The sequence below is a fragment of the Artemia sp. Qi Xiang Cuo genome, unplaced genomic scaffold, assembly GCF_049724085.1.
Source record: "Artemia sp. Qi Xiang Cuo unplaced genomic scaffold, ASM4972408v1 HiC_scaffold_22, whole genome shotgun sequence".
In the NCBI taxonomy this organism is placed as follows: Eukaryota; Metazoa; Arthropoda; class Branchiopoda; order Anostraca; family Artemiidae; genus Artemia; species Artemia sp. Qi Xiang Cuo.
This window is the reverse complement of record NW_028297431.1, coordinates 7001581-7027524: the sequence shown is the minus strand read 5'-3', so window position 1 is coordinate 7027524 and position 25944 is coordinate 7001581. Positions and strand designations below refer to the sequence as shown.

Below are 25944 nucleotides of genomic sequence, written 5' to 3'. Positions count from 1 at the left end.
AAATCCGCAGAGTGGAAAAAGTTTTTTTTAATTAATTTCTGTTCGTTTTATATTGACATAGTCTTTTCAGGGAAAATGAAAATAATACTTTAAATCTTTTCGTTTTTTAAGACTTTATAGTTTGGCCTGCTATTTCTATACTGGAGAAAAATTTGCAGCAATTTTTTACAACATACACCCTTTTAAAAACCCGGACACAAATAGTACTGTTTAATTTAGTTTCATACCTCCTCTAGTTGACCTGAAATGGAAAACTTGACACCATTCGCGAAAAAATCTGTTTACATTCTTTGATATCTTTGATAAACTTACACTATTTTGATTTGGTTAAATTTTAAGAGCAGAAGTAGGCATGAAAGTTTGAACATAATACCCTCAGTCGTTCTTGGGATACAGCTGAGATTCCTTATTGGGAATTAGCATTATCACAGTGCATTTTGATTTAATCTTAAGGCAACATTTAGTTTTTAAACATAATGGGAAAATGGGAGGATGAGCGGGGAGGGGATGGGAGTGGAAGGGGGATTGGTTGTCCTCCAATCAATTTCGACTATTAAAAAGGGCATCAGCCATTTCTATTTTCAATCGAATGAGCCCTTTTTGAAGTTCCCACGACAACTCCTTCGATACGAAGTGCACTGGTCTAAACAACAACAACAACAACAAAAAATAATACATTATGCCCACATCGATCTTTACTATAGAAATGTCAAGCCTTCCAATCACTTTCGACTATTAAAAATGTGCTCTATGTATTTCTATTTCAAATCGACTGAGCCCTTTTGGAATCGACAACATTATCTATAAACACCTTATATACTGCCAGGGTATTAATTACAACCCTTACCCTAAGGTCTGTTAGGGTGGTTGTCATCCTCTAAGACCGAATTTCCAGAACTTTCAACTACGTTAAACAAATTGGCTATATCAAAATTTTGATTGAATGTGTTTGGGGAAATGGTGGGCGTAAGAGGGGTGTTAGCTCTCCAATCACTTTCAACTATTAAAAATAACCCTAGCCCTTTCAATTTCCAATCAAACGAGCGCTTTTGAAGTTTCTACGACAAAACTTTCAATAAAAATCTTATATGCCCCAAGGGCATAACTTACAACCCTTGCCCTGAGTGCTGGGGGGGGGGGGGTTGTCATTCTCAAAGACCAAAGTTCCAGAACTTTCTACTATTTTGAACAAAATAGATATCTAAAAATTGTGATTGTATATGTTTGGAGGAATGGTGGGCATGAGAGGGGGGTTAGTTACCCTCCAATCACTTTCGTCTATTAAAAAGGGCACTTTCAATTTCCAATCAAATGAGTCATTTTTTAAATTTCTATAACAACTTTCTATAATAAACTTTATATGCCCCTGGGCATAACTTACAACCCCTGCACTGAGGGCTCTGAAGGGGGTATAATCCTCAAAGTCCTAATATCAAGTACTTTAAACTATGTTGAACAAAATGGATATCTAAAAATTTTGATTGCATGTGTTTGGGGAATTGGTGGGCGTGACAGGGGCGTTTGTCGCTCTCCAATCACTTTCAACTATTAAAAAAGGCACTAGCCCTTTCAATTTCCAATTGAATCAGCCCTTTTGAAGTTTCTACGCTTTCAATAAAAATCTTATATGTCCCCAGGGCATAACTTACAACCCTTTCCATGAGGGCTGTGGGAGGAGGGGTTGTCATCCTTAAAGGCCTAATTTACATAACTTTCAAATACGTTGAATAAAATGGCTATATAAAATATTGATTGGATATGTTTGGGGAAAAGATGGGCCTGAGAGGGGGTTAGTTGCCCTCAAATCACCTTAGACTATTAAAAAGGGCACTCGCCCTTTGAATTTCCAATCGAATGAGCCCTTCTTCAAAGTTTATAAGACAAAGATTTCAATAAAAACCTTATATGTCCCCAGGGCATAACTTATAACCTTTGCCCTAAAGACTGTGGGGGAGTGTCCTGCTCAAAGGTGTAATATCCTGAACTTTGAACTGCGTGGAACAAAACGGCTTTCTAAAAATCTTTATTGGCTGTGTTTGGGGGAATGGTGGGCGTGGAAACGGTGTCAGTAGCTTTTCAATCACTTTCGACTATTAAATAGGGCCCTAGCCATTTCAATTTCCAATCGAATGAGGCCGTTTTGAAGTTTCTACGACAAAGCGTTATATAAAAACCTTGTATGCCCCCTGGGCATAATTTACAACCCTTGCCCCGAGGGCTGGGGGGGGTCTCATCCTTAAAGACCTAATTTCCAGAAATTAAAACTACGTTGAATTAAATGGCTATCTTAAAGTTTTGATTAGATGTGTTTGGGGAAAAGGCTGGCGTGAGAGGCGGGTTAGGTGAAGATTTCAATAAAAACCTTATATGCCCCCAGGGTATAACTTATAACCCTTGCCCTGAGGGTTGTGGGGGGGTGTCCTCCTCAAAAACATATTTTCTTAATGGAAATCAACTCCGCTTAACAAACTGGCTATCTCAAAATTTTTATTGGATGTCGTGGTGGGACTGCTGGGTGTGGGGGGGGGACTAGTTGCCCTCCAATTACTTTCGAACATTAAAAAGGGCACTAGCCCTTTGAATTTCAAATCGAATGAGCCTTTTTTGAAGTTTCTAAGACAACGCCTTTAATAAAAACCTTATATGCCCCAAGGGCATAACTTACAACCCTTGCACAGAGGCCTCTGAGGGGTTATCATCCTAAAAAACCTAATTTTCAGAACGTTCAACTACGTTGAACAAAATGGATGTCTCAAAATTTTGATTGGATGTGGTTTGGAAAATGGTGGGTGTGAGAGGGGCGTTAGTCGCTATCCAATCACTTTCAACTATTAAAAAAAGCACTAGCCCTTTCAATTTTCAATTGATTGAGTCCTTTTTGAAATTTCTATAACAAATTTCTATAATAAACTTTAAATGCCCGCAGGGCATAACTTACAGCCCTTGCAATGAGGGCTCTGAGGGGGTTATAATCCTTAAAGACCTAATTTCCAGAGCTTTCAACTACGTTGAACAAAATGGATATCTAAAAATTTTGATTGGATGTGTTTGGGAAAATGGTGGGCACGAGAGGGGCGTTAGTTGCTATCCAATCACTTTCAACTATTAAAAAAGGCAGTAGCCCTTTAAATTTCCAATTGAATGAGCCCTTTTGAAGTTTCTACGCTTTCAATAAAAACCTTATATGCACCCAGGGCAAAACTTACAACCCTTGCCCTTAGGGCTGGGGAGGGGGGCGGGGCTGTCATCCTCAAAGATCTTATTTCCGAAACTTTCAACTATGTTGAATAAAATTGCTATCTAAAATATTGATTGGATGTGCTTGGGGAAAAGATGGGCGTTATTCACTCTCCAATCACTTTCAACAATTAAAAAGGCACTAGCCCTTTCAACCTCCAATTGAATAAGCCCTTTGGAAGTTTCTACGCTTTCAATAAAAACCTTATATTACCCAGGGTATAACTTACAACCCTTGCCCTGAGGGCTCTGGAGGGAGGGGTTGTCATCCTTAAAGACTTAATTTCCAAAACTTTCAACTACGTTGAATAAAACGGTTATCTAAAATATTGATTGGACGTGTTTGGGGAAAAGGTGGGCGTGAGAGGGGGTCTGTTGCCCTCAAATTACTTTTGACTATTTAAAAGGGTACTAGCCCTTTGAATTTCAAATCGAATGAGCCCTTTTTCAAGTTACTACGAGAAAGATTTCAATAAAAACCTTTTATGCCCCCAGGGTAAAACTTATAACCCTTGCCCTGAGGGTTTTGGGAGAGTGTCCTAGGCACTAGCCCTTTGAATATCCGATTGAATGAGCTCTTTTGAAGTTTCTACAACAACACCATCTATAAAAACCTTACATGTCCCCAGGGTATAGCTTAAAATCCTTGCCCTGGGGACTGTGGGGGAGTGTCTATCTCAAAAATCAACTCAGATATTTTTTATCTGAAAAATCAACTACGCTGAACAAAATGGCTGCCTCAAAATTTTGATTGGATGTGGTTGGGGGAATGATGGGTGTAGGGGAAGGGCGGTAGTTGCCCTCTAATCACTTTCGACTATGAAAAAGCGCACTAGCCCTTTGAATTTCCAATCGAATGAGTCTGTTTTGAAGTTTCTACGACAACGCCTTCTATAAGAACCTTATATGCCCCCAGGGCATATCTTAGAGCCGTTGCCAGGAGGGTTTTGGGGGAGTGTCCTCCTCAAAAATATATTTTCTATCTGTAAATCAACTACGCTGAACAAAATGGCTATATCAAAATTTTGATTGGATGTGCCTGGGGGAATGATGGGCCTGGGGGGGGGGGTTTCTCTAGTTGCCCTCCAATCACTTTCGACTATTAAAAAGGGCACTAGAACTCCCGATTTCCAATCAAATGAACCCCTTTTGAAGTTCATACGACGACCCCTTCCATGTGAAGTGCCCTGCTCTAAAGAAAAAAATAATAAATTATACATTGTGCCAACATCGTTCTTATATTCCCTCAGGGCGTAACTTAAAACCCTTGTACCGAGGATTTTGGGAGAGTTTCTCCTCAAAAACATATTTTCTATCTGGAAATCAATTACGCTGAACAAAATGGCTATCTCAAAATTGGGATTGGATGTGTTTGGGGGAATGATTGGCGTGGGGGGGGGGATAGTTGCCCACCAATATCTTTTGACTATTAAAAAGCGCACTAGCCACTCCAATTTCCAATTAAATGAGCCCTTTTCGAATTTTCTACGACAACGTCTTGGATACGAAGTGCCCGGGCATGGAGGAAAAAAAATAAATAAACATTGTGCCCACATCGTTCTTTACTTAGGCAGCGCTATCGCGCTGCCTATGATTTATTTATTTATTTTTTCCCCAGAGGCACTTCATATAGAAGAGGTCGTCGTAGAAACTTCAAAGGGGGCTAATTCGATCGGAAATCGAGTTCTAGTGCCCTTTTTAATAGTCGAAAGTGATTGGAGGGTAACCATCCCCACATTCTCCCAAACACATCCAATCAAAATTTTGAGATAGCCATTTTGTTCAGCGTAGTTGATTTCCTGATAGAAAATATTTTTTTGAGGAGGACACCCCCACAAAACCCTTAGGGCAAGGGTGTTAAGTTATTCCCTGGGGTCATATAAGAACGATGTTGACACAATGTATCCAATCAAAATTTTAATATAGCCATTTTGTTCAACGAAGTTGAAAGGTCTGGAAACTGTATGTTGGAGCAGGACACTCCCCCCACAGTCTTCAGGGGCAAGGGTTACAAGTTATGCCCTGGGGGCATATGGTTCTTGTGAAAGGAATGCTCGTATAAACTTCAGAGAGGGCTCATTTGATTGGAAATTGAAACTTCTAGTTCACTTTTTAAGCGTCAAAAGATATTGGAGAGTAACCAGCTCCCCCCTCAAAGCCTTTTTTCCCAAATGCATCCAATGAAAATTTTGAGATAGCTATTTTGTTAAAAATAGTTCAAAGATCATATAGCAAAAATTCCGGTGTCGACACAATCCTCCAGGGGCCGGGGGCAGGCGTTGTAAGTTATGCCCTGGCGGCATATATGGGTCTTATGGAAGGGATGCTCGTATTAACTTCAAAGAGGGCTGATTTGATTGGAAATTGAAAGTTCTAGTTCATTTATTAAGAGTCAAAAGAGATTGGAGGGCACCAAGCCCCCCCCCTTCCACGCCCTTTTTCGTCAAACCCATCCGATAAGAACTTTGAGATAGCTTTTTATTAAAATAGTTCAAAGACCATATCACGAAAACTCAGGGGTCATCGCAGCCCCCCAGGGCCCAACGGCAGGTGTTATAAGTTATGCCCTGGGGGAATATAGGGTTCTTATTGAAGGGATGCTCGTAAAAACTTCAGAGATGGCTCATTTGATTGGAAATTTAAAGTTCTAGTTCAGTTTTTAGAGTCAATAGAGATTGAATGGCAACTAATCCCCCCCCAACGCCCCTTTTTCCCCAAATGCATCCAATAAAAATTTTGAGATAGCTATTAAGTTAAAAATTGCTCAAAATTCAGATAACAAAAACTCACGTGTCGTCAAAACCCCCCAGGGCCCAGGGGCAGGCGTTATAAGTTTTGCCCTGGGGCATATATTGTTTGTATGAAAGGGATGCTCGTATAAACTTCAAAGAGGGTCAATTGATTGGATATTGAAAGTTCGAGCTCACTTTTCAATAGTCAAAAGAGATCCGAGGGCAGCTAGCCCCCTCCACACCTTCTTTTTAAAAATCCATCTGATGAAAATTTTGAGATAGACATTTTGTTAAAAATAGTTCAAAGGTAAGATAAGAAAAAATCCGGTGTCAATAGAACCCCCCAGGGCACAGAGGAAGGCATTTTAAGTTATGTTGTAAGAGCATATATAGTTCTAATGAAAGGGATCCTCTTATAAACTTCATAGAGGGATGAATTATTTGGAAATTGAAATTTCTAGTTCACTTTTTAAGAGTCAAGAGAGTTAAACTGGCCTCCCTCCACGGTCTTTTTTTCGCAAACCCGTCAGCTACAAATTTTGAGACAGCCAGTGTTTTGGAAATTGTTCAAAAATTAGATAACAAAACTCCCCGTAGAGCCCGGGGGATAGGCGTTGTAAGTGTTCTTCTAGGGGCGTATATGGTTCTTATAAAAGGGATGCTCGTATAAACTTCAGAGGGGGATCATTTGATTGGAAATTGAAAGTTCTAGTTCAATTTTTAAGAGTCAAGAGATATCCCAAGGGAAACTAGCCCCCCCCCACACACCCTTTTCCCCAAGCCCATCCGATAAATTTTTTATAATCACCATTTCATTAAAAATAGTTCAAAGGTCAGATAAGAAAAGTTCCTGTGTCGTCGGAACCCGCTAGAGCCCGGAGGCAGGCGTTATGAGTAATGCTCTAGGGGCATATATAGTTCTTGTGGAATATATGCTCGTATAAACTTCGGACAGGGCTCATTTGATTGGAAATTGAAAGTTCTTGTTCACTTTTTAAGGGTCAAAAGAGATCGGAGGTCAACTAGCCCCCCCCCCTTCTCCACGCCCTAAATGCATCAAATAAAAATTTTGAGATAGACATTTTGTTAAGATAACAAAAAATTGATAACAAAAAAGTTCTGATAACAAAAAACTTCGGTGTCGACACAGCCCCCCCCAGAGCCCGGGGGTAGGCGTTGTAAGTTATGCCCTGGGGGCATATATGGTTGTTATGGAAGGGATGCTCGTATAAAATTCCTAGAGGGCTCATTTGATTAGAAATTGAAAGTTGCAATTCACTTTTTAAGAGTCAAAAGTGATTAAAGGACAGCTAGCCTCCCCCCACACTCCATTTATTTTTTTCCCAGAGGCACTTCATATAGAAGGGGTCGTCATATAAACTTTAAAGGGGGCTCATTCAATTGGAAATCGATTGGAAATTTTTAAGAGTCAAAAGTGATCTGAGGGCAACTACCCCCCAAGCCCTTTTTCCCCAAGGGAAACGTTTGTTGTGAGTGGTACTGAGTTTGTCTAATGATTTTTGTGGCTTGGTTTCAGATATATATTTTGAATTTGGTTAAATTTATTGGACTGTCCTACATCTTTTTTTTGTTTGGGGGGGGGGTCTCATAAAATCGCTTTTTGTTTGGGTCTTTTAATTATTGTTTTTTTTCTCTTCTTTGTTTTGTTATGTGTTTGTTTGTGTGTGTGTTTTGAGTCTTTGAAAGGGTGAAATGCATTATATTGAATTTTTTTTTGTGGATCATTGTATTTTATGATTTTATTTTTTTCTTATTTATTTTTTTGTTTGTTTATTTTTTTTTCTCTCTTGTGTTGAGTCTCTTAAAGGTGTGAATGTATGATGTTGATTTTTTTTTATTTTTTATGTATTTGTTTCATTTTTATTTCTCCCCTTGTTTTTTTCCAGGCCATAGAGCCTTACGGGGGAGTTTATATTGAAGTGTATTTTGTTGAGTTTATTGATTGAATAAAATTGACTGATTGATAAAAATAGTTCGAAGGTCAGATAAGAAAAACTCCTGTGTCGACACAACCCCCCCAGGGCCGGGGCGGGCGTTGTAAGTATTGCTCTGGGGCCATATATGGTTCTTATGGAAGGTATGCTCGTATAAACTTCAAAGAGGGTTCATTTCAATGGAAATTAAAAGTTGTAGCTTAGTTTCTCAGAGTGAAAAAAAGATCAGAGGGCAACTAGCCCCTCCCACCCTCCACGCCTTTGGGTGTATCGGATGGATAAACCCATCCGATAAAAATTTCAGATGACCACTGTGTTAAAAATAGTTCAACTATCAGATTTTAAAACTCTAGGGTCGACACAACCCCCCAGGACCCAGGGACAGGCGTTTTAAGTTATTCTCTGGGGATATACATGGTTCTTATAGAAGGGATACAAATCTTTTGGTCAATAATAAAACTGGTGAGAAAATTACCCTCAAACCCTTGTGATTTTAAGATGGACACATTCATGGACCAAAAAGTTGGCAACCCTTTGCATAATTTCTTCAAACAGATGTGAAAAATGCCCTAAAATTCCAATGTCTGCGCATAGTTTTTTTGTACTCTTGTTTTTTAAATGTTTACATGAAAATCTTTTTTTTAGGTAATTTGAAATAACCTTTCTTCAGTGATAATGCACAATATTTTTTTTTATTTATATTACTCAAACACCTTAATGACTTCCAACAATTAGATCAAAATTGATCAAAGATGGATTTGATGAAACTAGGATACAAATTGCATTTTTTTCAGAGGATTTTTGCCTCGTCATAAATTTGATGATTTCAATCATTTTTTTTTCACTTACAATATTTGAGGGGTTCTGTTAATTATAGTAACCACACCCAAGAAGTGAAGTTAGAAAACAATTCTTACTTCATAATATGCTGAATAATTCTAGCTAATATATTTTCTGTGCAGACTCGTTATACTTTACCCCCGAACCCCCCCCCCCCTACCTAGTGTTCAAATATATATATATATATATATATATATATATATATATATATATATATATATATATATATATATATATATATATATATATATATATATATATATATATATATATATATATATATATATATATATATATATATATATATATATATATATATATATATATATTCTAAATTATACCTTTCCCATCTGTTTTCCCAATTCGGGTCTCTTGTTCCAACCCATGTGCCTCTAAATTAAATCACTGTGACGAAACAAGAACCGAAAAAACAAGTAATGGGTGACAGAATACAGAATAACGGGTGAATGTTCATATGTGGGTCATAAATAAATAAATTAATTAAATTAATATATTGGACTTGTATAGTTTGGGCTATATATTTGCACGTTGAGGTGGAGGGGGGGGTCGGGGATAAAGTTAAGTGGATATGCATGTAAAATGTGTTAGCTGCAATTTTTCAGCATTCTATGAAGTAAGAATTGTTTTCTATCTTAGCGCTGTCCAAATATCGATGTGGTCGCCATAATTAACAAGTACTGATTTTAGAAAAACTTCTTAAATTTCACCACAGAAAAATCAAAATAGCTGACAATCAAATACAGAAAACTTTAATAGCTGTATTTTTCGAGTTTTTTCTGCTTTAGATTTAAGAAAATCAATAGCTAGTATCTTATAAATCACGCATTAATTTTATCAATGGACATGGATCTGTATGAATTACAGATCTATTCTATATTAATGAACCGAACATTTATAGAGGAAAATATTAATGCAATAAGATTGCTATAATTTAGCAATAAGATGAAATATCATTATTTCAAATTCATGATTTCAATAAGATAAGATTTCTACTTCACAGCCAAGCTCCCAGTTTCACAGCCACCGGCAGGTATACAGGAAGTTAAGCAAATGACATGTTGTGCCAAAAGATAAGGCATGACTTTGAACTTTGACCTTTATATTTTTTGTATATTTATATTTGTGTATTTAAATATGTATATGTATATTTATATATAAAATTTATATTGTACACTTATATTTTCATTTTTGTGTATTTATATGTGTATTCAATATATTTGCATCAAATTTTAATAACAGTTTACCAAAAAATTTGGGTGGACGAGAAGCAGAGATGTAATTCAAGCTATTCACAAGCTAATCTGATCCCAGTCCTGTTACAACTTTGAATATGGAAGAAAATCGGTCGGCTATATTATTATAAGAATGTTTTATGTTATATTTTACTTTAACTGTTTGTTTAAATAGATACGTTTTTGGCTCATTTATTGAGAAAACTTCTATGTCGTTGTTTAAAAAAAAATAAACACAGGCCGTCAAAAAGGCCAGATTTGTTTCCGTGGTTTTAGTTTGCTGCGGGTTTGAAACTTTAATCGAAGAGTTTTACCCGGCGAGGTGCCGGGAAGCACGTTTAAAACTGTACGAGGTACAGTTTTAAAAATTTACTACTTTCAACCTTGTGGTTGTCCAATAATTTTTGGGCCATTAAGGTTAATGTTCTCTGTTAAACATGAAGTTATTTCCACACCCCTACAGCTAAAATATAAATATTAAAGAAAATATTCTTAATATATTTAATTTACATTTCACTGTCTTTGTCAGAGAACACTGACAAAAAAATGGACAATTGTGGAAACCATGACATTTAGTGGGACATGTCTTAAACTTCGAAATGCGCCAGGATGATCACTGAAGGATATTCATAGTGAACAATACTTTTTTGGCAATCATTAAGACGAAATTTCTAGAGCAGGCACGTACACGGGAATTTTTTGGGGGAATTTTCTCCGGGATCTATTGATGGTTTGAACTTGAAGCGGCGAGAGATTTGGTAAAATTTGGTAATGGCCGTATTTCACACTAGCTTTTAAATTTTGAATTTCTTTCGAGATTAACGTTCATTGAGCATTTTTAAGGTTGACTGACTGTCTTAGCGTTTTCGAAATAGGAGTCTTTGAGGTTTAAGCTCATGTAATCCCAATTAATGTGGTGATAAAGCTATTTCATAAAGATTTATTAAGAATTTCATTTCTATGGATTTGAACTGAAAATTAGTAATGAATCATCCTTTGAATTTATTCCATTGTTTGTTGTTAAAATAACTAGGACTTACCATTGAGCCCTCTATACGAGACATTTCTAAATTATTAATAGGCATCAAATCGTTATTTTGCATTATTATAAGGAAAAAAAATTATGTGTTTATATATTATTTATATTATAAATTATTTTAAGGGCGTAAATGCTTTTTATGACAGGGATTGTTGCAATAAAAATAAAAGAGAACTATTTTCAAAACATGTTTATTCTTTTATCCTTTTTCATTTATTGAATAAATCCTAAGCCAATGCATATAGATGAGCTCCAAAATGTATCAAAATAAAAAAATAATACAATGGTGAGGCCAATAAAACCGTCATATATTTAATGTTGTTTTGAGAATTATTGTGTAGCCCAAAAACTATTTTCAGCGGGAAGTAAACGCCTAGACCCATTTTTCCCACGTACTGTTTAGTGAACTAATTCGAATGAAGATGCCTTTAAAAAACGGCAAACTTACCGTCTAAGGACATTCCCAATGCCAAACATTTTTGCAGTCTGCAATATTGGCAATGAGTTCGGGTAGCTTTGTCAAGCAAGCAATTTTTTTGTCCTTGGCATCGATAGTTGGTTCTTTTGATCAAACTTTCTTGTGATCTTCTGAAAAACGACTGGCAGCCTTCACAGGTCATTACTCCATAATGGACTCCGCTTGCAGTATCCCCGCATACCTTGCATGCTTTAGGTTTAATTCTTCGAAAGGAAACTTAAAATAATCATTATGTTTGAAAAAAAAAATCGTAAATATACACTGGTAAAAATAATAGCTTAAAGTAAAAGGAACATCGTCTTTACAAATTTGAGACAGATGGTGCATTCACATAAGGTAGGTTAGCCCCCTCTGTTCTGAGGTCGCATTTTATATAATTGACAGTTCCACTCTAAAGGAGCGTCCTTGAATATTATGCCAATATAATAATGATACGCTTCCGCCATATTGGTGCTTGCCACCTTGCATACACGATTTTGAAAGTAGACAAACCCTTGAGTCTATACAATCTTTTTCCTAAAACACGTAAAAATTACTGCTTCATTTTGTTTATTTTTGTATCCATTATATTTTTGACGTACTATTTACATAGCAAGTCTTATCCTTTTTTTGTACTAGCTGTATCAATTATTTGTTGGCTGCTATAATTATTAATTCATTCATTCATGACTTCTATCACAGTTATTCCTGTATGCAATCCTTCAGTCAATGATCATGGTTGTTGATACAAAATATCAAATTTAACTTAAAGACATACACTGATTATGACTAATTAATCAAGAAGACAATTAAAAACTCACAAGTGTGATGTGAAGGAAGATTTGTTTTGTCAGGAGGAATTAGCAACAGTACTAAAAGGATTAAAAAATAATAAGGCTCCAGGTGATGATAGGGTAGTAAATGAGTTTCTTAAATATGGTGTCTCTGAGTTCAGAAATAATTTACTTTAGATTATTAATAGTAATTTTGAAAAAGGGTAAGTACCTAACGATTTTAGGAAAACCTTAAATAAGTCACTTTATAAGAAAGGTGATAAAAGTGACTGTGATAATTATCGAGGCATTAGTCTGGTCTCTGTAGGTAGCAAATTACTTACTAATATGATACTTTCTAGACTGAGAGATGCCGTAGACAAAGTTTTAAGAGAAGAGCAGTGCAGTTTTAGAAAAGGTAGAGGATGTGTCGACCAAATTTTCACTCTTAGGCTAATAATTGAGAAGTGCCTGAGTTTTCAAACACCTTTGGTCCTCAGTTTTGTAAATTATGAGCAAGCGTTCGATTCTGTTGATAAAAGAGCTTTAGTAAAGGTTTTATCCTTGTACGGTAAACCAGACAAACATATTAAAGTGATTAGGGCTATGTACGAGAATAACACTGCTGCGGTTGAGGTAGGAAATGATGTTAGCAGCTGGTTTCGCATTAAATCAGGAGTTAAGCAGGGTTGTGTTCTATCCCTCTTTATATGGATCATTTTGATGGACTTTGTTTTAAGGATCACAGGAAAGGCAATGAGAGACCTTGGAATCAAATGGGGAGGAAAAAGTCTCCTGGACTTGGATTATGCTGATGATTTAAGCATCCTAGATGAAAGTGTGAGCAAAATGAATGAAGTTTTAGAGGTTTTGCGAGTTCAGGGTGCTAGAATTGGTTTGAAAATTAATGTTCGGAAGACTAAGTCACTAAGGCTAGGAATAAGGGAAGATGAAAAGGTGACGTTGGGTAATGAAAAGATTGATCAGGTGGGCAGCTTCACTTACCTTGGAAGTATTATTAGTAAAGATGGTGGCAGCAGTGAAGATGTTAAAAATAGAATAGCCAAGACTCAGAGTGTTTTTTCACAGTTAAAAAGAGTCTGGAAAAATAGAAAGATAGGTCTGCAAACCAAGATTTGAATATTAGAAGCCACAGTGATGACAGTGGTCAAATATGGCTCTGAAGCATTAACGCTCCGAAAAGCGGATGAAGATTTGCTAGATCTTTTCCGGAGAAATTGCTTAAGGATTGCTCTGGGTACCTGGTTGAGTGACCGTATTTCAAGCAATAGGCTAAACGAAAAATGTCGTTCAATACCACTTTCTAGGGCTATAATGAAAGAAAGGTTGAAGTGGCTAGGGCACGTTGTACGGATAAAGGATGAAAGATTGCCGAAAATTGTTCTTTTTGGCCAACCGTCTAGGGCTAAACGAAAAGCAGGTCGTCTCCGTTTGGGGTGGGAGGACGTCATAAAGAAAGATTTAAAGGAAATTGGAACTTCGTGGGAGAGTGTAAAAAGAGAGGCTGAGAATAGATTAGGATGGAGGAGGAGCGTGCGTAGCTGTGTTGGCCTCAGCCGGCTTGGTGCTGCGGTGAGTTGTTAGTAGTAGTGTAAGAGTTAAAATTACTTTTCTTTCCTGTCTTGTATTGTAGTTTTTTACATTTTTAGGCACCATAGGAGATAAAGATAATTTAATTTTAAAAGACTTTCCGCAAATGCACTTTTGCAAAGAAAAGTAAACTAATACTTTAAACCATCATGGACTGAAGGTAGGGAATAAAAGGTACTACAAAGTGCCTACGTACCTAAGAGGAGACTGGACGTATCTTTAACCCGTACTAATAATAAGAAAAGTACTTTATAGTACTTTTCTTTTCTTCCTCAAATAATATAAGATAGATAATATATATTTTTCAGCCAATAAAACAACTCAAGAACTCAGAACGCAAGCAAAACGCCACCGTTTTGCTTAGGCCCCTGAATGCAATACTAGGATGAACTTAGCCCCTTACTTAAAACACTAGAGTAAATTAAACTCAAGAAGGATTCCAATCCGTGCTTATAAATTGATAAGCCTTTTGGTTAGAAAACAAAGGGGAAGGGGCTTACGTTGCCAGTTAGGAAGCTGTTTCGCAGAAGAGGAAAGTTAGTCAATAGAGGCAGCTTACAGGAAAGCTTGGGGGCAACAGTAAAGCCCAGATATTCTTAGAAAAGCTCAAAGGATACCTTTCCCCTGTAGCCTACCTGTCTACCATAATCCAAGTATCTCATGAATAGTTTTTGGCCTGACCATCCATTTTAGACTACATCTGATTTGAACTCTAAAGGGGTGAGAAATATGTGTATCCATAAGAACTGAACGAACTATTTATATGCAAGGCTCAGATATCCTAACTCAATTAAGGTCGACCAGTTTCTAGCTCAAATTAAGGTCTTAAAAAAAAGAATTGAAAATTTACTCGAGCCCACTATGGATGTATTTGTGGTGCTTTAATTACACTTAAAATATTTCATTCAGGATGGTTGTGACGGGTTCAGTTTAAGCTTAACTGAACGCATGCTACTCTTGGGTTCAGATAAACATGGAATAACTAGGTTCGATTTCAATAGCTCCTTATCTGAGTTATTTTTCAGAACAAAAATTGCTGAACAGGGTATTTTGTATACATACTTTTAGATATGAAATGCTGGTGTTGTACCTGAACAAAGCCTCTTTAATTGTTGGTTCAAATGATAGTTTCACAACACTTAAAGAAATTTGGCTATGCAACCAATTTGATTTTTTGAACATTGTGACTGTTTTTGCGGTTTGTTCCGGCAGCAATAACACAAGCAGAGCCGTATCCAAGATTTTTTTTTTGGGGGGGGGGCACAATTTTTTTTTTTTTTGGGGGGGGGGGGGGTTACAAGGCAACAAAAATTTAAAAACACAGCAAGATTTGTTTATATTATTTTTTTTTACGTTTCTACAAGTCGGACAAACATTTCGGGGGGGGGGGGATTTAAACCCCTCAGCCCTCCCTGGACACAGGCTTGAACACAAGAATATATTTTTTGGTCGTACTTCATTATTTTCGTCATATATGCTACATGCCATATAAATATGGAGAAGGAAAACTTAAGAAATGGAGATTAACTGAAGAGCAGGGGTAGAGGGGAAATCCCTCAGTTTATAATTAGAAGCCTTCAGAAACCCTTCAGTTTTACCCCTATGTGTGTTGGTATACAGTAAGAAGCTTTGGTGAGGCAAAACATGGCCAATGAAATTTGCACATAAATGATGCTTTACTGCAAGATGTGACAAATTTTGCAAGGTCCAATCTTGTAAAAGCCCAACATTCTTGTCAAAGCACATTAGCTGTCTAGTCCCTCGTTGTCTCAAACAAATTACCATAAAACCCTTAAGGAGATTAATTAAAAAAAAATCTGACGAAAGTAAAGAAATGAGAGGAAAATTAAAACGAACAAAATTTACTGATTGTTAGTTTATGCAAAATATATCTGTAGTATTGGCAGAAAAAAACTGACACGTTATATTTCATTAAATTTGTATAGTTCTGAAAATTAGCTCTTTATTTAAAAGTGAAATTGAAATTTTCACTTTTCTTTATTGAAATCTTACAGAACTTAAACTGATGATGAAAATGTATTGATTTTGTGGCCAGTAAAGACTTTTAAAAGCCTCATAAATTAGTCTTTAATTTTTTGCAGGGTACTTATTTTCGGCTTCTAATTGTGTTTTATGGTGTTGATTTTGTATTTTCATTAAAGCACTAGCTCAAAATTCAAAATTCTACTAATTTAAGGAAATATTACAAGTTTTTTGCACAGTTATTTTTTCTAATACACTTTTTAGTTTGTTTTTGGTTGCTATGGGCCGTAGTTTGCTCTTTACTAGGCTGTAGATATCGCTGCAATGATGACGGATTTGTTCAATCACCCTATGGTCCCAAATACCTCTTTTAATTCATCATGCAGATAGAAAAACTGTTACTTTAAGATTCAATATTTTCTAATTCTAAGGGAAACATAACTTAAATGTTCATCCTGATAGTTCGTAAACGAAAATTACGCTTGAAAGCTAAACTAGCCCAACTGCAGAGACGTTTCAGTGGAGGGGAGGGTTACTTACCCCGGGCAAGAAAACCTTAAAGGCGTAAAACTACAAATAAATAATTTAACGGAAATAATCATTTTGTAATTTTTTAATTTATTTTTATTAAAATCTAAGTAGAGGGAAAAGTAAACAGACATAAATGAAAATAATTAACACATTATTAATTAATTAATAAAACACATTTAAATTAAAAAAATAAAAAAAAAATTTTGTGGGAGACATACGTAATCTTGTATCAGAACCATAAAATGAAATTAACTCTTACCAGGAGCCGGAACTTGAGCTAAATGAAGGGTATATTGATGCCCTATGTTTTGGGGGGCTTATGTGACCAGGGTTGCCGAAACTTTTAGGGACAAAAGCGTCCAAATCAGCAAAAAAAGGACACTTTTAGTGTCCTTCTAGAAAATTAGCCAAAATACAGGGTTGCCACTATGAATTTTCAAAACTTGTGAAAAAAGTGCCAAAATACCTGCGAAATTCGTCGTTCTTAGTTCTGCTACCTGCATGAGTCTGCAGGTATTTCCAGCTTTGATATTAACGCTACCTATAAATTAAGTTTAGTGCTAGTTCAATTTGAAGAGAAAAAAAACATCATGAGAATGTCAACAGAGCGAAATTTTATATCGATTATCGATACGGCTACCTATCTTAGTCGAAAAGTAAAGAACCAATCATAGAGATTCATTTTTACTTTGGCATTTTCATAAGTTATGCGAAAAAGATGCGAGTTGTTGATCTTCGGTAGCTATTAAGGATCTTTTGGTGCTACAGGGTCCGAACGACTGTAGCAACGAAATATCTATTTTGACCTAAAAAGTTTTAAAGTTAAACAAAAGACGTCGATCACCTTAACCACTCAGCTAACTGGTTGGTAAAGTGGTTAAAATAATTTAACAGCTGCTCTATCTTGCCGTTTTCTGAACATTTAGAAGTAGGTCTGAGCAAAAATGACGTTTTCGAGAACTAAAAAAGTGAGAAGTCAAGGCCGATTGAAATAAATTGGCTTGAGTTATACTCTATAGAAACTAGCGACCAGCGTTTGACAAAAAATCACAGCTGAAAGTATAAGATATAACACAGAAACATTCGCTAGCGGCTATAAATAAAATTGAGCCGCAACACAGCTTTTCTGCGAAACTCCTTTCTTTCTATGACAGCAGTGTAATATTAGCCATATGTACACGACTAGATGCCAGAAGAATTTACGCGGAACGTGCCAGCAGGGAATGGCCATTCACTTCTTCTTTCCAGCCTTCTCAGCGGCCTTGATGACTTTGCCACCAGCAGTAGGTGGGTCCTTGAAGTTGACCGACTTCATGACAAACGTCAACCGTAAAATAGAAGAAAAAGATGAATTTGATAGTTCTAGCATACCACATTGGTTAAGACTTTAGGTCCTATAACTATTCGATGGATAAATGGAAGTACTCTGAAAATGGAAACAATGCATTCTCTGAAAGTGGTTGAAAAGTCTCAAATCGGTTCCAAGAGACAAGCGACGGCCATTATCAATTTAAACTCATCCGAAGGGGTTTTCAGTTGTGCGGCTGGGTGGCTGGATGGCATCAAGAGCCTCTAGGAGGGTATTGCTGTCAGCCTTGCCTTCTTTGCGCTCAATGGCCCACCCATTGTACCATGGAAGTCTGTCAGATGGCTCCAACATGTATTCTCGGTGCTAACCAGAAATTGGGACGAAGGCAACGGATGCTGGGTTGTAACCGATCTTCTTGATGTAGGCGAAAACTTTTTTCTTGATTTCCTCAAAACGAGCCTAAGGGAAGATGTTCCATGAAGAAAAATTTTTGAATTGAAAATCTCATTTCAGGATTGAGATGTGGAAAACATAGTTGGAAATGAAGATATGCTTTTTTGCGGAAAAAATGAACTGATAGGATATAAAAAAGGGAGGAGGGGAATCAAAGAAAAACGAGAGAAAGAAAATAAATGAGTAACATCAGATTTAATAGAAAGAGTATCAGAAACAAAGAGTAACATTAAGAAATAAGAAATTAGAAGAGTAACATCAGAGCAAACATTTCGAGTATTCAAGCTGTAGACAATTGTAATTCTTTCCCTGACTCAGTAGTCTAAGCTGACACAATTAATGGCTGCAGAAATGGACTTGATTCATTTGGAAAGGTATGTTGACAAAAATGACTTTAAATGGTTTTCTCGCAACTCCAGGGCCGGATTTATGTTCTTCCTTTTCCAGTATAAAGTATAAATCAGAGTTCCCCTATGTAAGACGTTATTTCATCCAAATGTTAATGTATTCATAAGAATGAGATTAATGTATTTATTAGAAAAAGATTCACGACCTGGAAAAATATCATTTAACTACCATTTTGAGATCACCAATTCGTGCAACGCCAACCAAAATAAAGCAGAACGGATTTCCAAAAATTGCCCTGTCCAATCTCCCGTCACAGTCACAGTCAAACATTAAAATAACTAAAATAATAGAAAAAGAAGTTCCGAATTCTGATTTTTTTTTTTTATTTCCTTTCTTTTTCAACTGTAAATGTTGAAAGCTCAACCGTAGATAAAATGGCAGAGTTAAAGCAAATAGTTTATTTCCCAACGACAAAAGGTGATACTCTACTGGATCTCATTTGCAGAAATCTAAGTAATTTTTATAATGAACCCCGATAACTACGTCCGCTGGTGGTAGCTATCATTATATGGTTTATTTGACACCTCTACCTTCATATAAGATTAACTATATTATTTAAACTATAAATTATCGTCCCGTGTTGGGACCTTTGGTCCTAGTTTGTTTCAGATAAATGCCTTTCCCAGGTTCTTTTCTTTTTGGTCCCTTAATTATTCCCTTTCTCCGTAGTGATAATCATTAATTTTCCCTTAATTTTGGCTGCGCCGTTTTTTCTTTCCTGCTTTAATTGCATAGTTTGTTAAGCAAACCACGAGGCTTTAATTGCGCAGTTAGGGATGATTCACCATAGATGAAAAGCTACTTTCAGAGAAGAGGTTTGTTCCAAATTTTCGGGGGGGGGGTTGAAATACGGGGAATAAAGCCTATTCATTTGAAGTAAGGCAGTAATTGGTAAGCATTTGAATTGTCTGGAAAAACCCACCTACCACCCACCGCAGGCACGGGGTTGAGCGACCTGGGGGACAATTAGAAGTGTGATTTTAGTTCCGTTTGGGTTCTGTTATATGCTTCATTGAATACATTAAGATTTTTTTACACTATATAATCTTTGACTTTTTAGCCTAGGTAGAGTCCAAGAAGATAGTTAGAAATATTAGCGGTAACCCAGGACGGGTACTCTTGGCCTTAAAGTGGCGCTTTTGACCGTTCGATCACGTTATCGTACCCTAGGGCAGGGTATATTGTTAATTGTGTACTGACAAACCCAATAGAGACAGAACCGTTGGGGTAAGCGCAGGCATCCCACTAATATTTGGCGCCGTCAGGGGCTTCCCCCTCTAGTAAGTGGAATAGCACCATTCTTGCACCAAAAAGTGGTGACACCCGTACCTTACAACACCAATATCCCGTTTTAGATAAAGGGATTTTAAATTTTGGCAATTGGATTTCTTCTTAATCTTGAGCTGATGTAATCCATAATACATTTAGTCATACAAAATAAGCTCCATAGTAAATATCAAGAATGCTTTCCTCAGAACACATTCAAACGTTGTAATACGGATCGACCTTACATTACGCAAGAAATGAAAGATTTAGTCAGGCATAAGATTCAGCTTCCCTCTAATGATATAGCATAATAATAAAACGGATTGGATTTGGTCAGTCAAGTGGACCGGTTTCGGATTCATCCTCTATTTTTTTGCCCATGTCGTCCCCCTTGCAGTACCACCTCAAAAAGTTGTTCAATAATATAGGCGGAATCTGCCACTGACCCACCGACGCAGATTTTTCTCGTTCACAAACTCGATAGAACCTTCGCCAAATCGTAAGCATCCTAGTTTACCCTGTGCTAGACAGGCTATTCGAAACTTCCGGCGGACACTCTGGGTCACGGTGATCGGGAAGGTCGAGGCCCTTGATCGGTAACTCTTTATAAACCTGAGACAACAAACCTGGGGCAAGTTGGAGAGAAAGAATAGTCCCGAGCTAAGATTGGGTGAGCGGGATAGCTCTTAAAAACACTCAGTTTTACCTGAGTGAGAATTTGGATTCAGGATGCAATTCTGGATATAAATTTGGACATTAATAGGGTGGGGGTATGTACTCCGTTAATATGTAGGTTAACAAAAGAAACATCATGAGCCTGCATCTTTTATTTAGGCTACTAAGTAGCCTAGTTTTCCACCAGAAGAGGCTTTTATATATATATATATATATATATATATATATATATATATATATATATATATATATATATATATATATATATATATATATATATATATATATATATATATATATATATATATATATATATATATATATATATATATATATATATATATATATATATATATATATATATATATATATATATATATATATATATATATATATATATATATATATATATATATATATATATATATATATATATATATATATATATATATAGACATTTTTTATGGAAGTAATTTGTTTTGCGTCATAAATTTGGAAAAATGTCCAAAAAGTGCCCTTTTTTCAATAAGCTGCCTTTTTTACCCAATAGTGTCCCGGTGTCCCTCACGGGGAAAAAGTGTCCAAAAGCCACTAAAAGTGTCCATTTGGCATCCCAGTATGTGACTGCTAGTACTTGAAATATAACTGCCACTTGAAACAGGAACTGGGGCTGAATAAACAGGACATCTATCAACGGGACCTGGGATATTCATCCTAGGGGTATATTGATGCACTAAGTTTTGAGAGGCAATGTAACTGCCAGCGCTAGAAATAGAACTGCCAATTGAAGCAGGAACTGGGGCTGAATAAAGGGGGCATCTATCAAAGGGACCTGGGATATTCATCCTTGGGTCATATTGATGCACTAAGTTTTGAGGGGCGGTATGACTGGCAGTACTTGAAATGGAACTGCTACTTGAAGCAGGAACTGGGACTGAAGCAACGGGACATCTATCAACAGGACCTGGGATATTCATCCTAGGCGTATATTGATTTACCGTGTTATCAAGGACGATATGACTGCCAGAGCTTGAAATGGAACTGTCACTTGAAGCAGGAACTGGGGCTGAATAAAAAGAATATCTATCCACGGGAAATGGGTTATATTGATTTGCTGTATTTGTCCAAGAATAACCAGCACTATCATTTCATTGCAAAACAGGAACTGGGATTGAGACTGAATAAACAGGGCATCTATCAACGGGACCTGGGATATTCATCCGAGGCGTATATTGATTTACTGTGTTATCAAGGGCGATATGACTTCCAGAGCTTGAAATGGAACTGTCACTTGAAGCAGGAACTAGGGCTGAATAAAAAGGATATCTATCCACGGGACATGGATTATATTGATTTGCTGTACTTGTCAAAGAATCACCGGAACTATAATTTAATTGCAAAACACTGTTAATGACACACTGGTCACTGCCACAATCACACACTCTGTCATATTCGTTACTGCTAAACCACTCTGCTATTACTACATTGTTAAGATCGGATCAGACACTATCCTTTTTTGAACTGAGCTTCTCAAAAACATTCCGTGATTAACCTCGATTCCGTCACGTCTCGGAAGATGAAAATGATTGGGAGAAGATTTAGTTTAAATCCTGGTTTTTAATTGGTTAAAAACAAGTAAGGTGGTTTGGCAATTTCATGATGCAGCTTGACCCTAAGCTAATTTTCATAAAACCGTTTACAAAAATGAGTGATAATACAAAAAATACAAGTAAAAACAAAACGGGGAAAAAAAGGTAAAATTAAAATAAATTGAATAATTAATGATGCAAAAGCAGGTAGTTAGTCATGTTATATTAGTGAAGATACTGATAGGAGGGTAAGTTCATTTGCATAGAATAATATAATTGACCCAGTTCGAGGTGCCTTAGCCCTAGATCTTTTTAGCCCTAGATGGTTGACGAAAAGGACAATCTAAGGCAATCTGTCAGACTTTATCCTCAGAACGTGCTCTAGCCATCTCAACCTTTCTCTCAATATAACCCTAGAAAGCGGGATTGAACCACACTTTTCGTAAGGCCTACTGTTTAAAATACAATCATTTAGTCAAGCACTTAAAGGAATCCGTAGAAAATTTCTCCGGCAAAGATTTAGCAAATATTCCACCATTTTTTGGAGAGCCCATGCTTTTGAACCATATACCGCGGGGGATATTTCCCCAGGGAAAAGTATCACCCCAAAGAAAATACCCCCTCTACACGGCTGTTTTGTCTCCACTCACTTACAAATTATAAAAAAACTCAATTTCTGATGTAATAAGCAACCTCCGAAGTTTCTGTGAAAAAATAAACTTTGCTCTTTTTGGGGTTTAATGTTACTCTTTACTGACTTGACTTGACTTTTATTTTCAACTAATAATACATCATACTTAACTGGCACTTACAACATATTTTTTGAATAACATTATCAACAAACGTAGAAATGGTAAGAATGTATGACGTTTTATTAAGCCACTATTGTGACTTGAGCAGCGTCACACAATCTTTTACCATAAACCAAAACTCATTCACTCTTTCTACTCTTTTCATACCATTCAATACAAATTAACTCAATTTGGCTTTTTTTTAACTTTTTGTTTTACAAATTATAATTTAACATTTTTTTAAATAAAAAAAAAATTAATTTCCACCCAACAAAAACTTTTTTAATCTAATTTTGTACTGAAACTGGTTTTCTGACTCCCTAATGCTCTCCGGGAAACCATTCCACAAATTAACTGCATAATTTCTAATTGCAAAACTAGATCGACTCGTACTCCTTACTTCTGAGACTAAGCTTCCACGAACTCTAGTCCTATGATGATGATAATCAGAATTAAACTTAAAAAAATCTCTAAAATATTCTGGAGATAATCAATTAAGCACCTGGTAAGTAAACACTTCCGCCTGATGGTCCCTGATCTGATGAACATTTAAAATTCTAAAACTAATAAAAGATTCACGCGTATGCTCATACTGAACAAACTCACCCAATACTCGAAGTGCCTTATTCTGAAGAATCTGCAGTCTTTTAATATTTGAAGTAAAATTAGATGCATAAATACAGCAACCATAAACAATAAAAGGATGAAAAACAGTATGATATATATTTCTTAAAACACTTAAGGGTACCACGTGTTTCAAACGCCGCATCACTGCAAGACCTCGTGCAAGTTTGGAAGAAATCATATTTATGTGTTTCTTCCAACTCAAATTATTATCAACATAAAATCCTAAATATTTACTTTCAAAAACCTGTGAAAGCGACAAATTTTCAAATACTACGGAAACGCTATTTACAATTTTTCCTACCCTACTAAAAATCATATAATTTGTATTAACAGCAAGGTAACTCAAGGAGGTAAACACCAAAAGGTTTTCCAGCGTTCGGTTTGCTTTATCCACTAGTTCTTCCACTGACCGTGCAGAAATCGTCAAAGCAGTATCATCTGCAAATTCTGTAACAGTTGCTTCAGGCATGTAGAACCTCAGAGTATATATGTATACGAGAAAGAGTAGTGGACCAAGGACTGAGCCCTGAGGAACTCCACATTTTACAGGATAGACTCCGCTAGCGATGTCATCTATCATTACTTTAGTTGACCTTCCATACAAGTATGATTTAAACCAATCCAAGCAAACATCTTTTATCCCCAGACTAGATAGACGACACAGCAGCAACTCAAAATCCACAGTGTCGAAGGCTTTTTTGAAATCAACAAAGATCGTTAAAGGAATAAGACCTTTTTCTAGAGCTCCATTGATTACATCCAAAAGATGATGAACAGAATGGCTAGTAGAATTTTTACTGCGGAATCCAAATTGGCTGTCACACAATATTCCTAGTTTATCAAAATATTCATAAAGTCTCCTGTGAATTATCTTTTCATAGATTTTAGAAAAAATAGGTAATAACGAAATCGGTCGCCAATTCGATAGTTTTTGTTTCTTCCCCCCTTTATACAATGGTATTACCTTTGCCAGTTTAAGACCACCAGGGAATTTGCCGGTCTGGAGTGATAGATTTATTAAGTCAGTTAGACAAGGTAATATATGAACTAGGATAGCATTTACAGCTCTAAGATTAAGTCCATCTATTCCGGCCGAGTTGGACTTCAATCCTTTCACTGTGCTCTCGATCTCCTTTGTTGTGCACTTCTCAAACGAAGAAATGCGCCCTTCGCCTTGATTATCAATAAAATACTTCACCAGATGTCTTCTAGACTTTTTAGCTACGTCTTCCTTAATACTCGCGCCTATGTTCGTGAAATATTTTCCGAATTCATCAGCCATTTCCTGTTTATCAGTGATTTCACTTCCATTCACCATCAGACTCTTTACTCCATCATTATCATTAGTCTTCCCTTTTAAAACCTCATTTATTAGTCGCCAGGTTCCTTTTGCATCACCACTTTTACCACGAAAAGCAGAAGCATAATATGCTTTTTTCTCACGGTGACGCTTATGGTTAACTTTGTTTCTGACTCGCTTAAATTTCTCAAATAAACTCGCATTTTCCGGGCTCTGTAAATGTTTTTCAAAATTCTGGTTTCGCATTTCCATCATTTCAAGCAATTCTGTGGTCACCCATGGCTTTCTTGGCTCACTTTCTTTTTCCTCATTTTCCTCAGAGGACAAGACGCCTCATATACCGGTAAGAGAATATTCATAAACCTGTCAAATGCTGTAGTTGCATTCTGCTCTTCGTTAACTTCATCCTATGCTATAGTACTAACTTGCTCTTTCAGCTTTCTCAAGTTATTATTTCTCATATCTCTATAAACTCTCTTACTTAGGTTTTTAGTCGAAGTTTTGATACTATTTATCATACAAACAATCGGGAGGTGGTCAGAAGCAGGTTGAAGGAGAACATCACAGAATGCTTGCCTCAATAGATTTGAAGAAACAAATAAATTATCAATTAATGTTGCCGACTGAGCAGTGATACGGGAAGGATTCAGATTCACTGGGTACAAATCATGAGATAATGCAAGATTTAAAAATTCTAAATTAACACTATTTAAATTCAATACATCAAAATTAAAATCACCCAGAATAACACACTCTGATCGATTATACTGGGCCCTGCTTAAAAACATATCAAGTTCCTGAAAAAATTCCTCCGGTTGAGCACCAGGGGGTCTATAAACCAGGCAAACAATTAACTTTTTACCATTATTTATTTCAATTTCAATAGAAAAAATTTCAATCTTACCTTCCTTCCATAGATAAAGGTCCTCCCTTTCCTCAAAATTCAATCCCTCTCTCACCAAAAATGCAAGTCCCCCGCGCCCCATTGAATGCCGCGACTTCGATATCAGTTGGTAACCTGGAAAAGCGTAGGAAGAGAAAAGACTATACAAACTCAAGAATGATTCACAAATTCCCAAAACATCAATCACACTATCAATATTACTTAAAAACTG

The 25944-nt window shown here is 36.4% G+C and overlaps 1 protein-coding gene across 1 annotated transcript in view; it reads right to left on the bottom strand.

Moving 5' to 3' along the window:
- LOC148939102 (uncharacterized) overlaps positions 1-25744 on the bottom strand; it is a 37687-nt gene extending 11943 nt beyond the window's left edge. The window contains exons 1-5 of the mRNA XM_089107311.1: positions 25734-25744; positions 21678-21905; positions 21157-21605; positions 16878-16952; positions 11505-11750 (exon numbers count right to left, since the gene is read on the bottom strand). Coding sequence (XP_088963437.1) covers positions 11505-11750; positions 16878-16952; positions 21157-21605; positions 21678-21905; positions 25734-25744 — 1009 coding nt within the window. The remainder of the gene's footprint in view (positions 1-11504; positions 11751-16877; positions 16953-21156; positions 21606-21677; positions 21906-25733) is intronic.
- Positions 25745-25944: the final 200 nt, after the last annotated feature.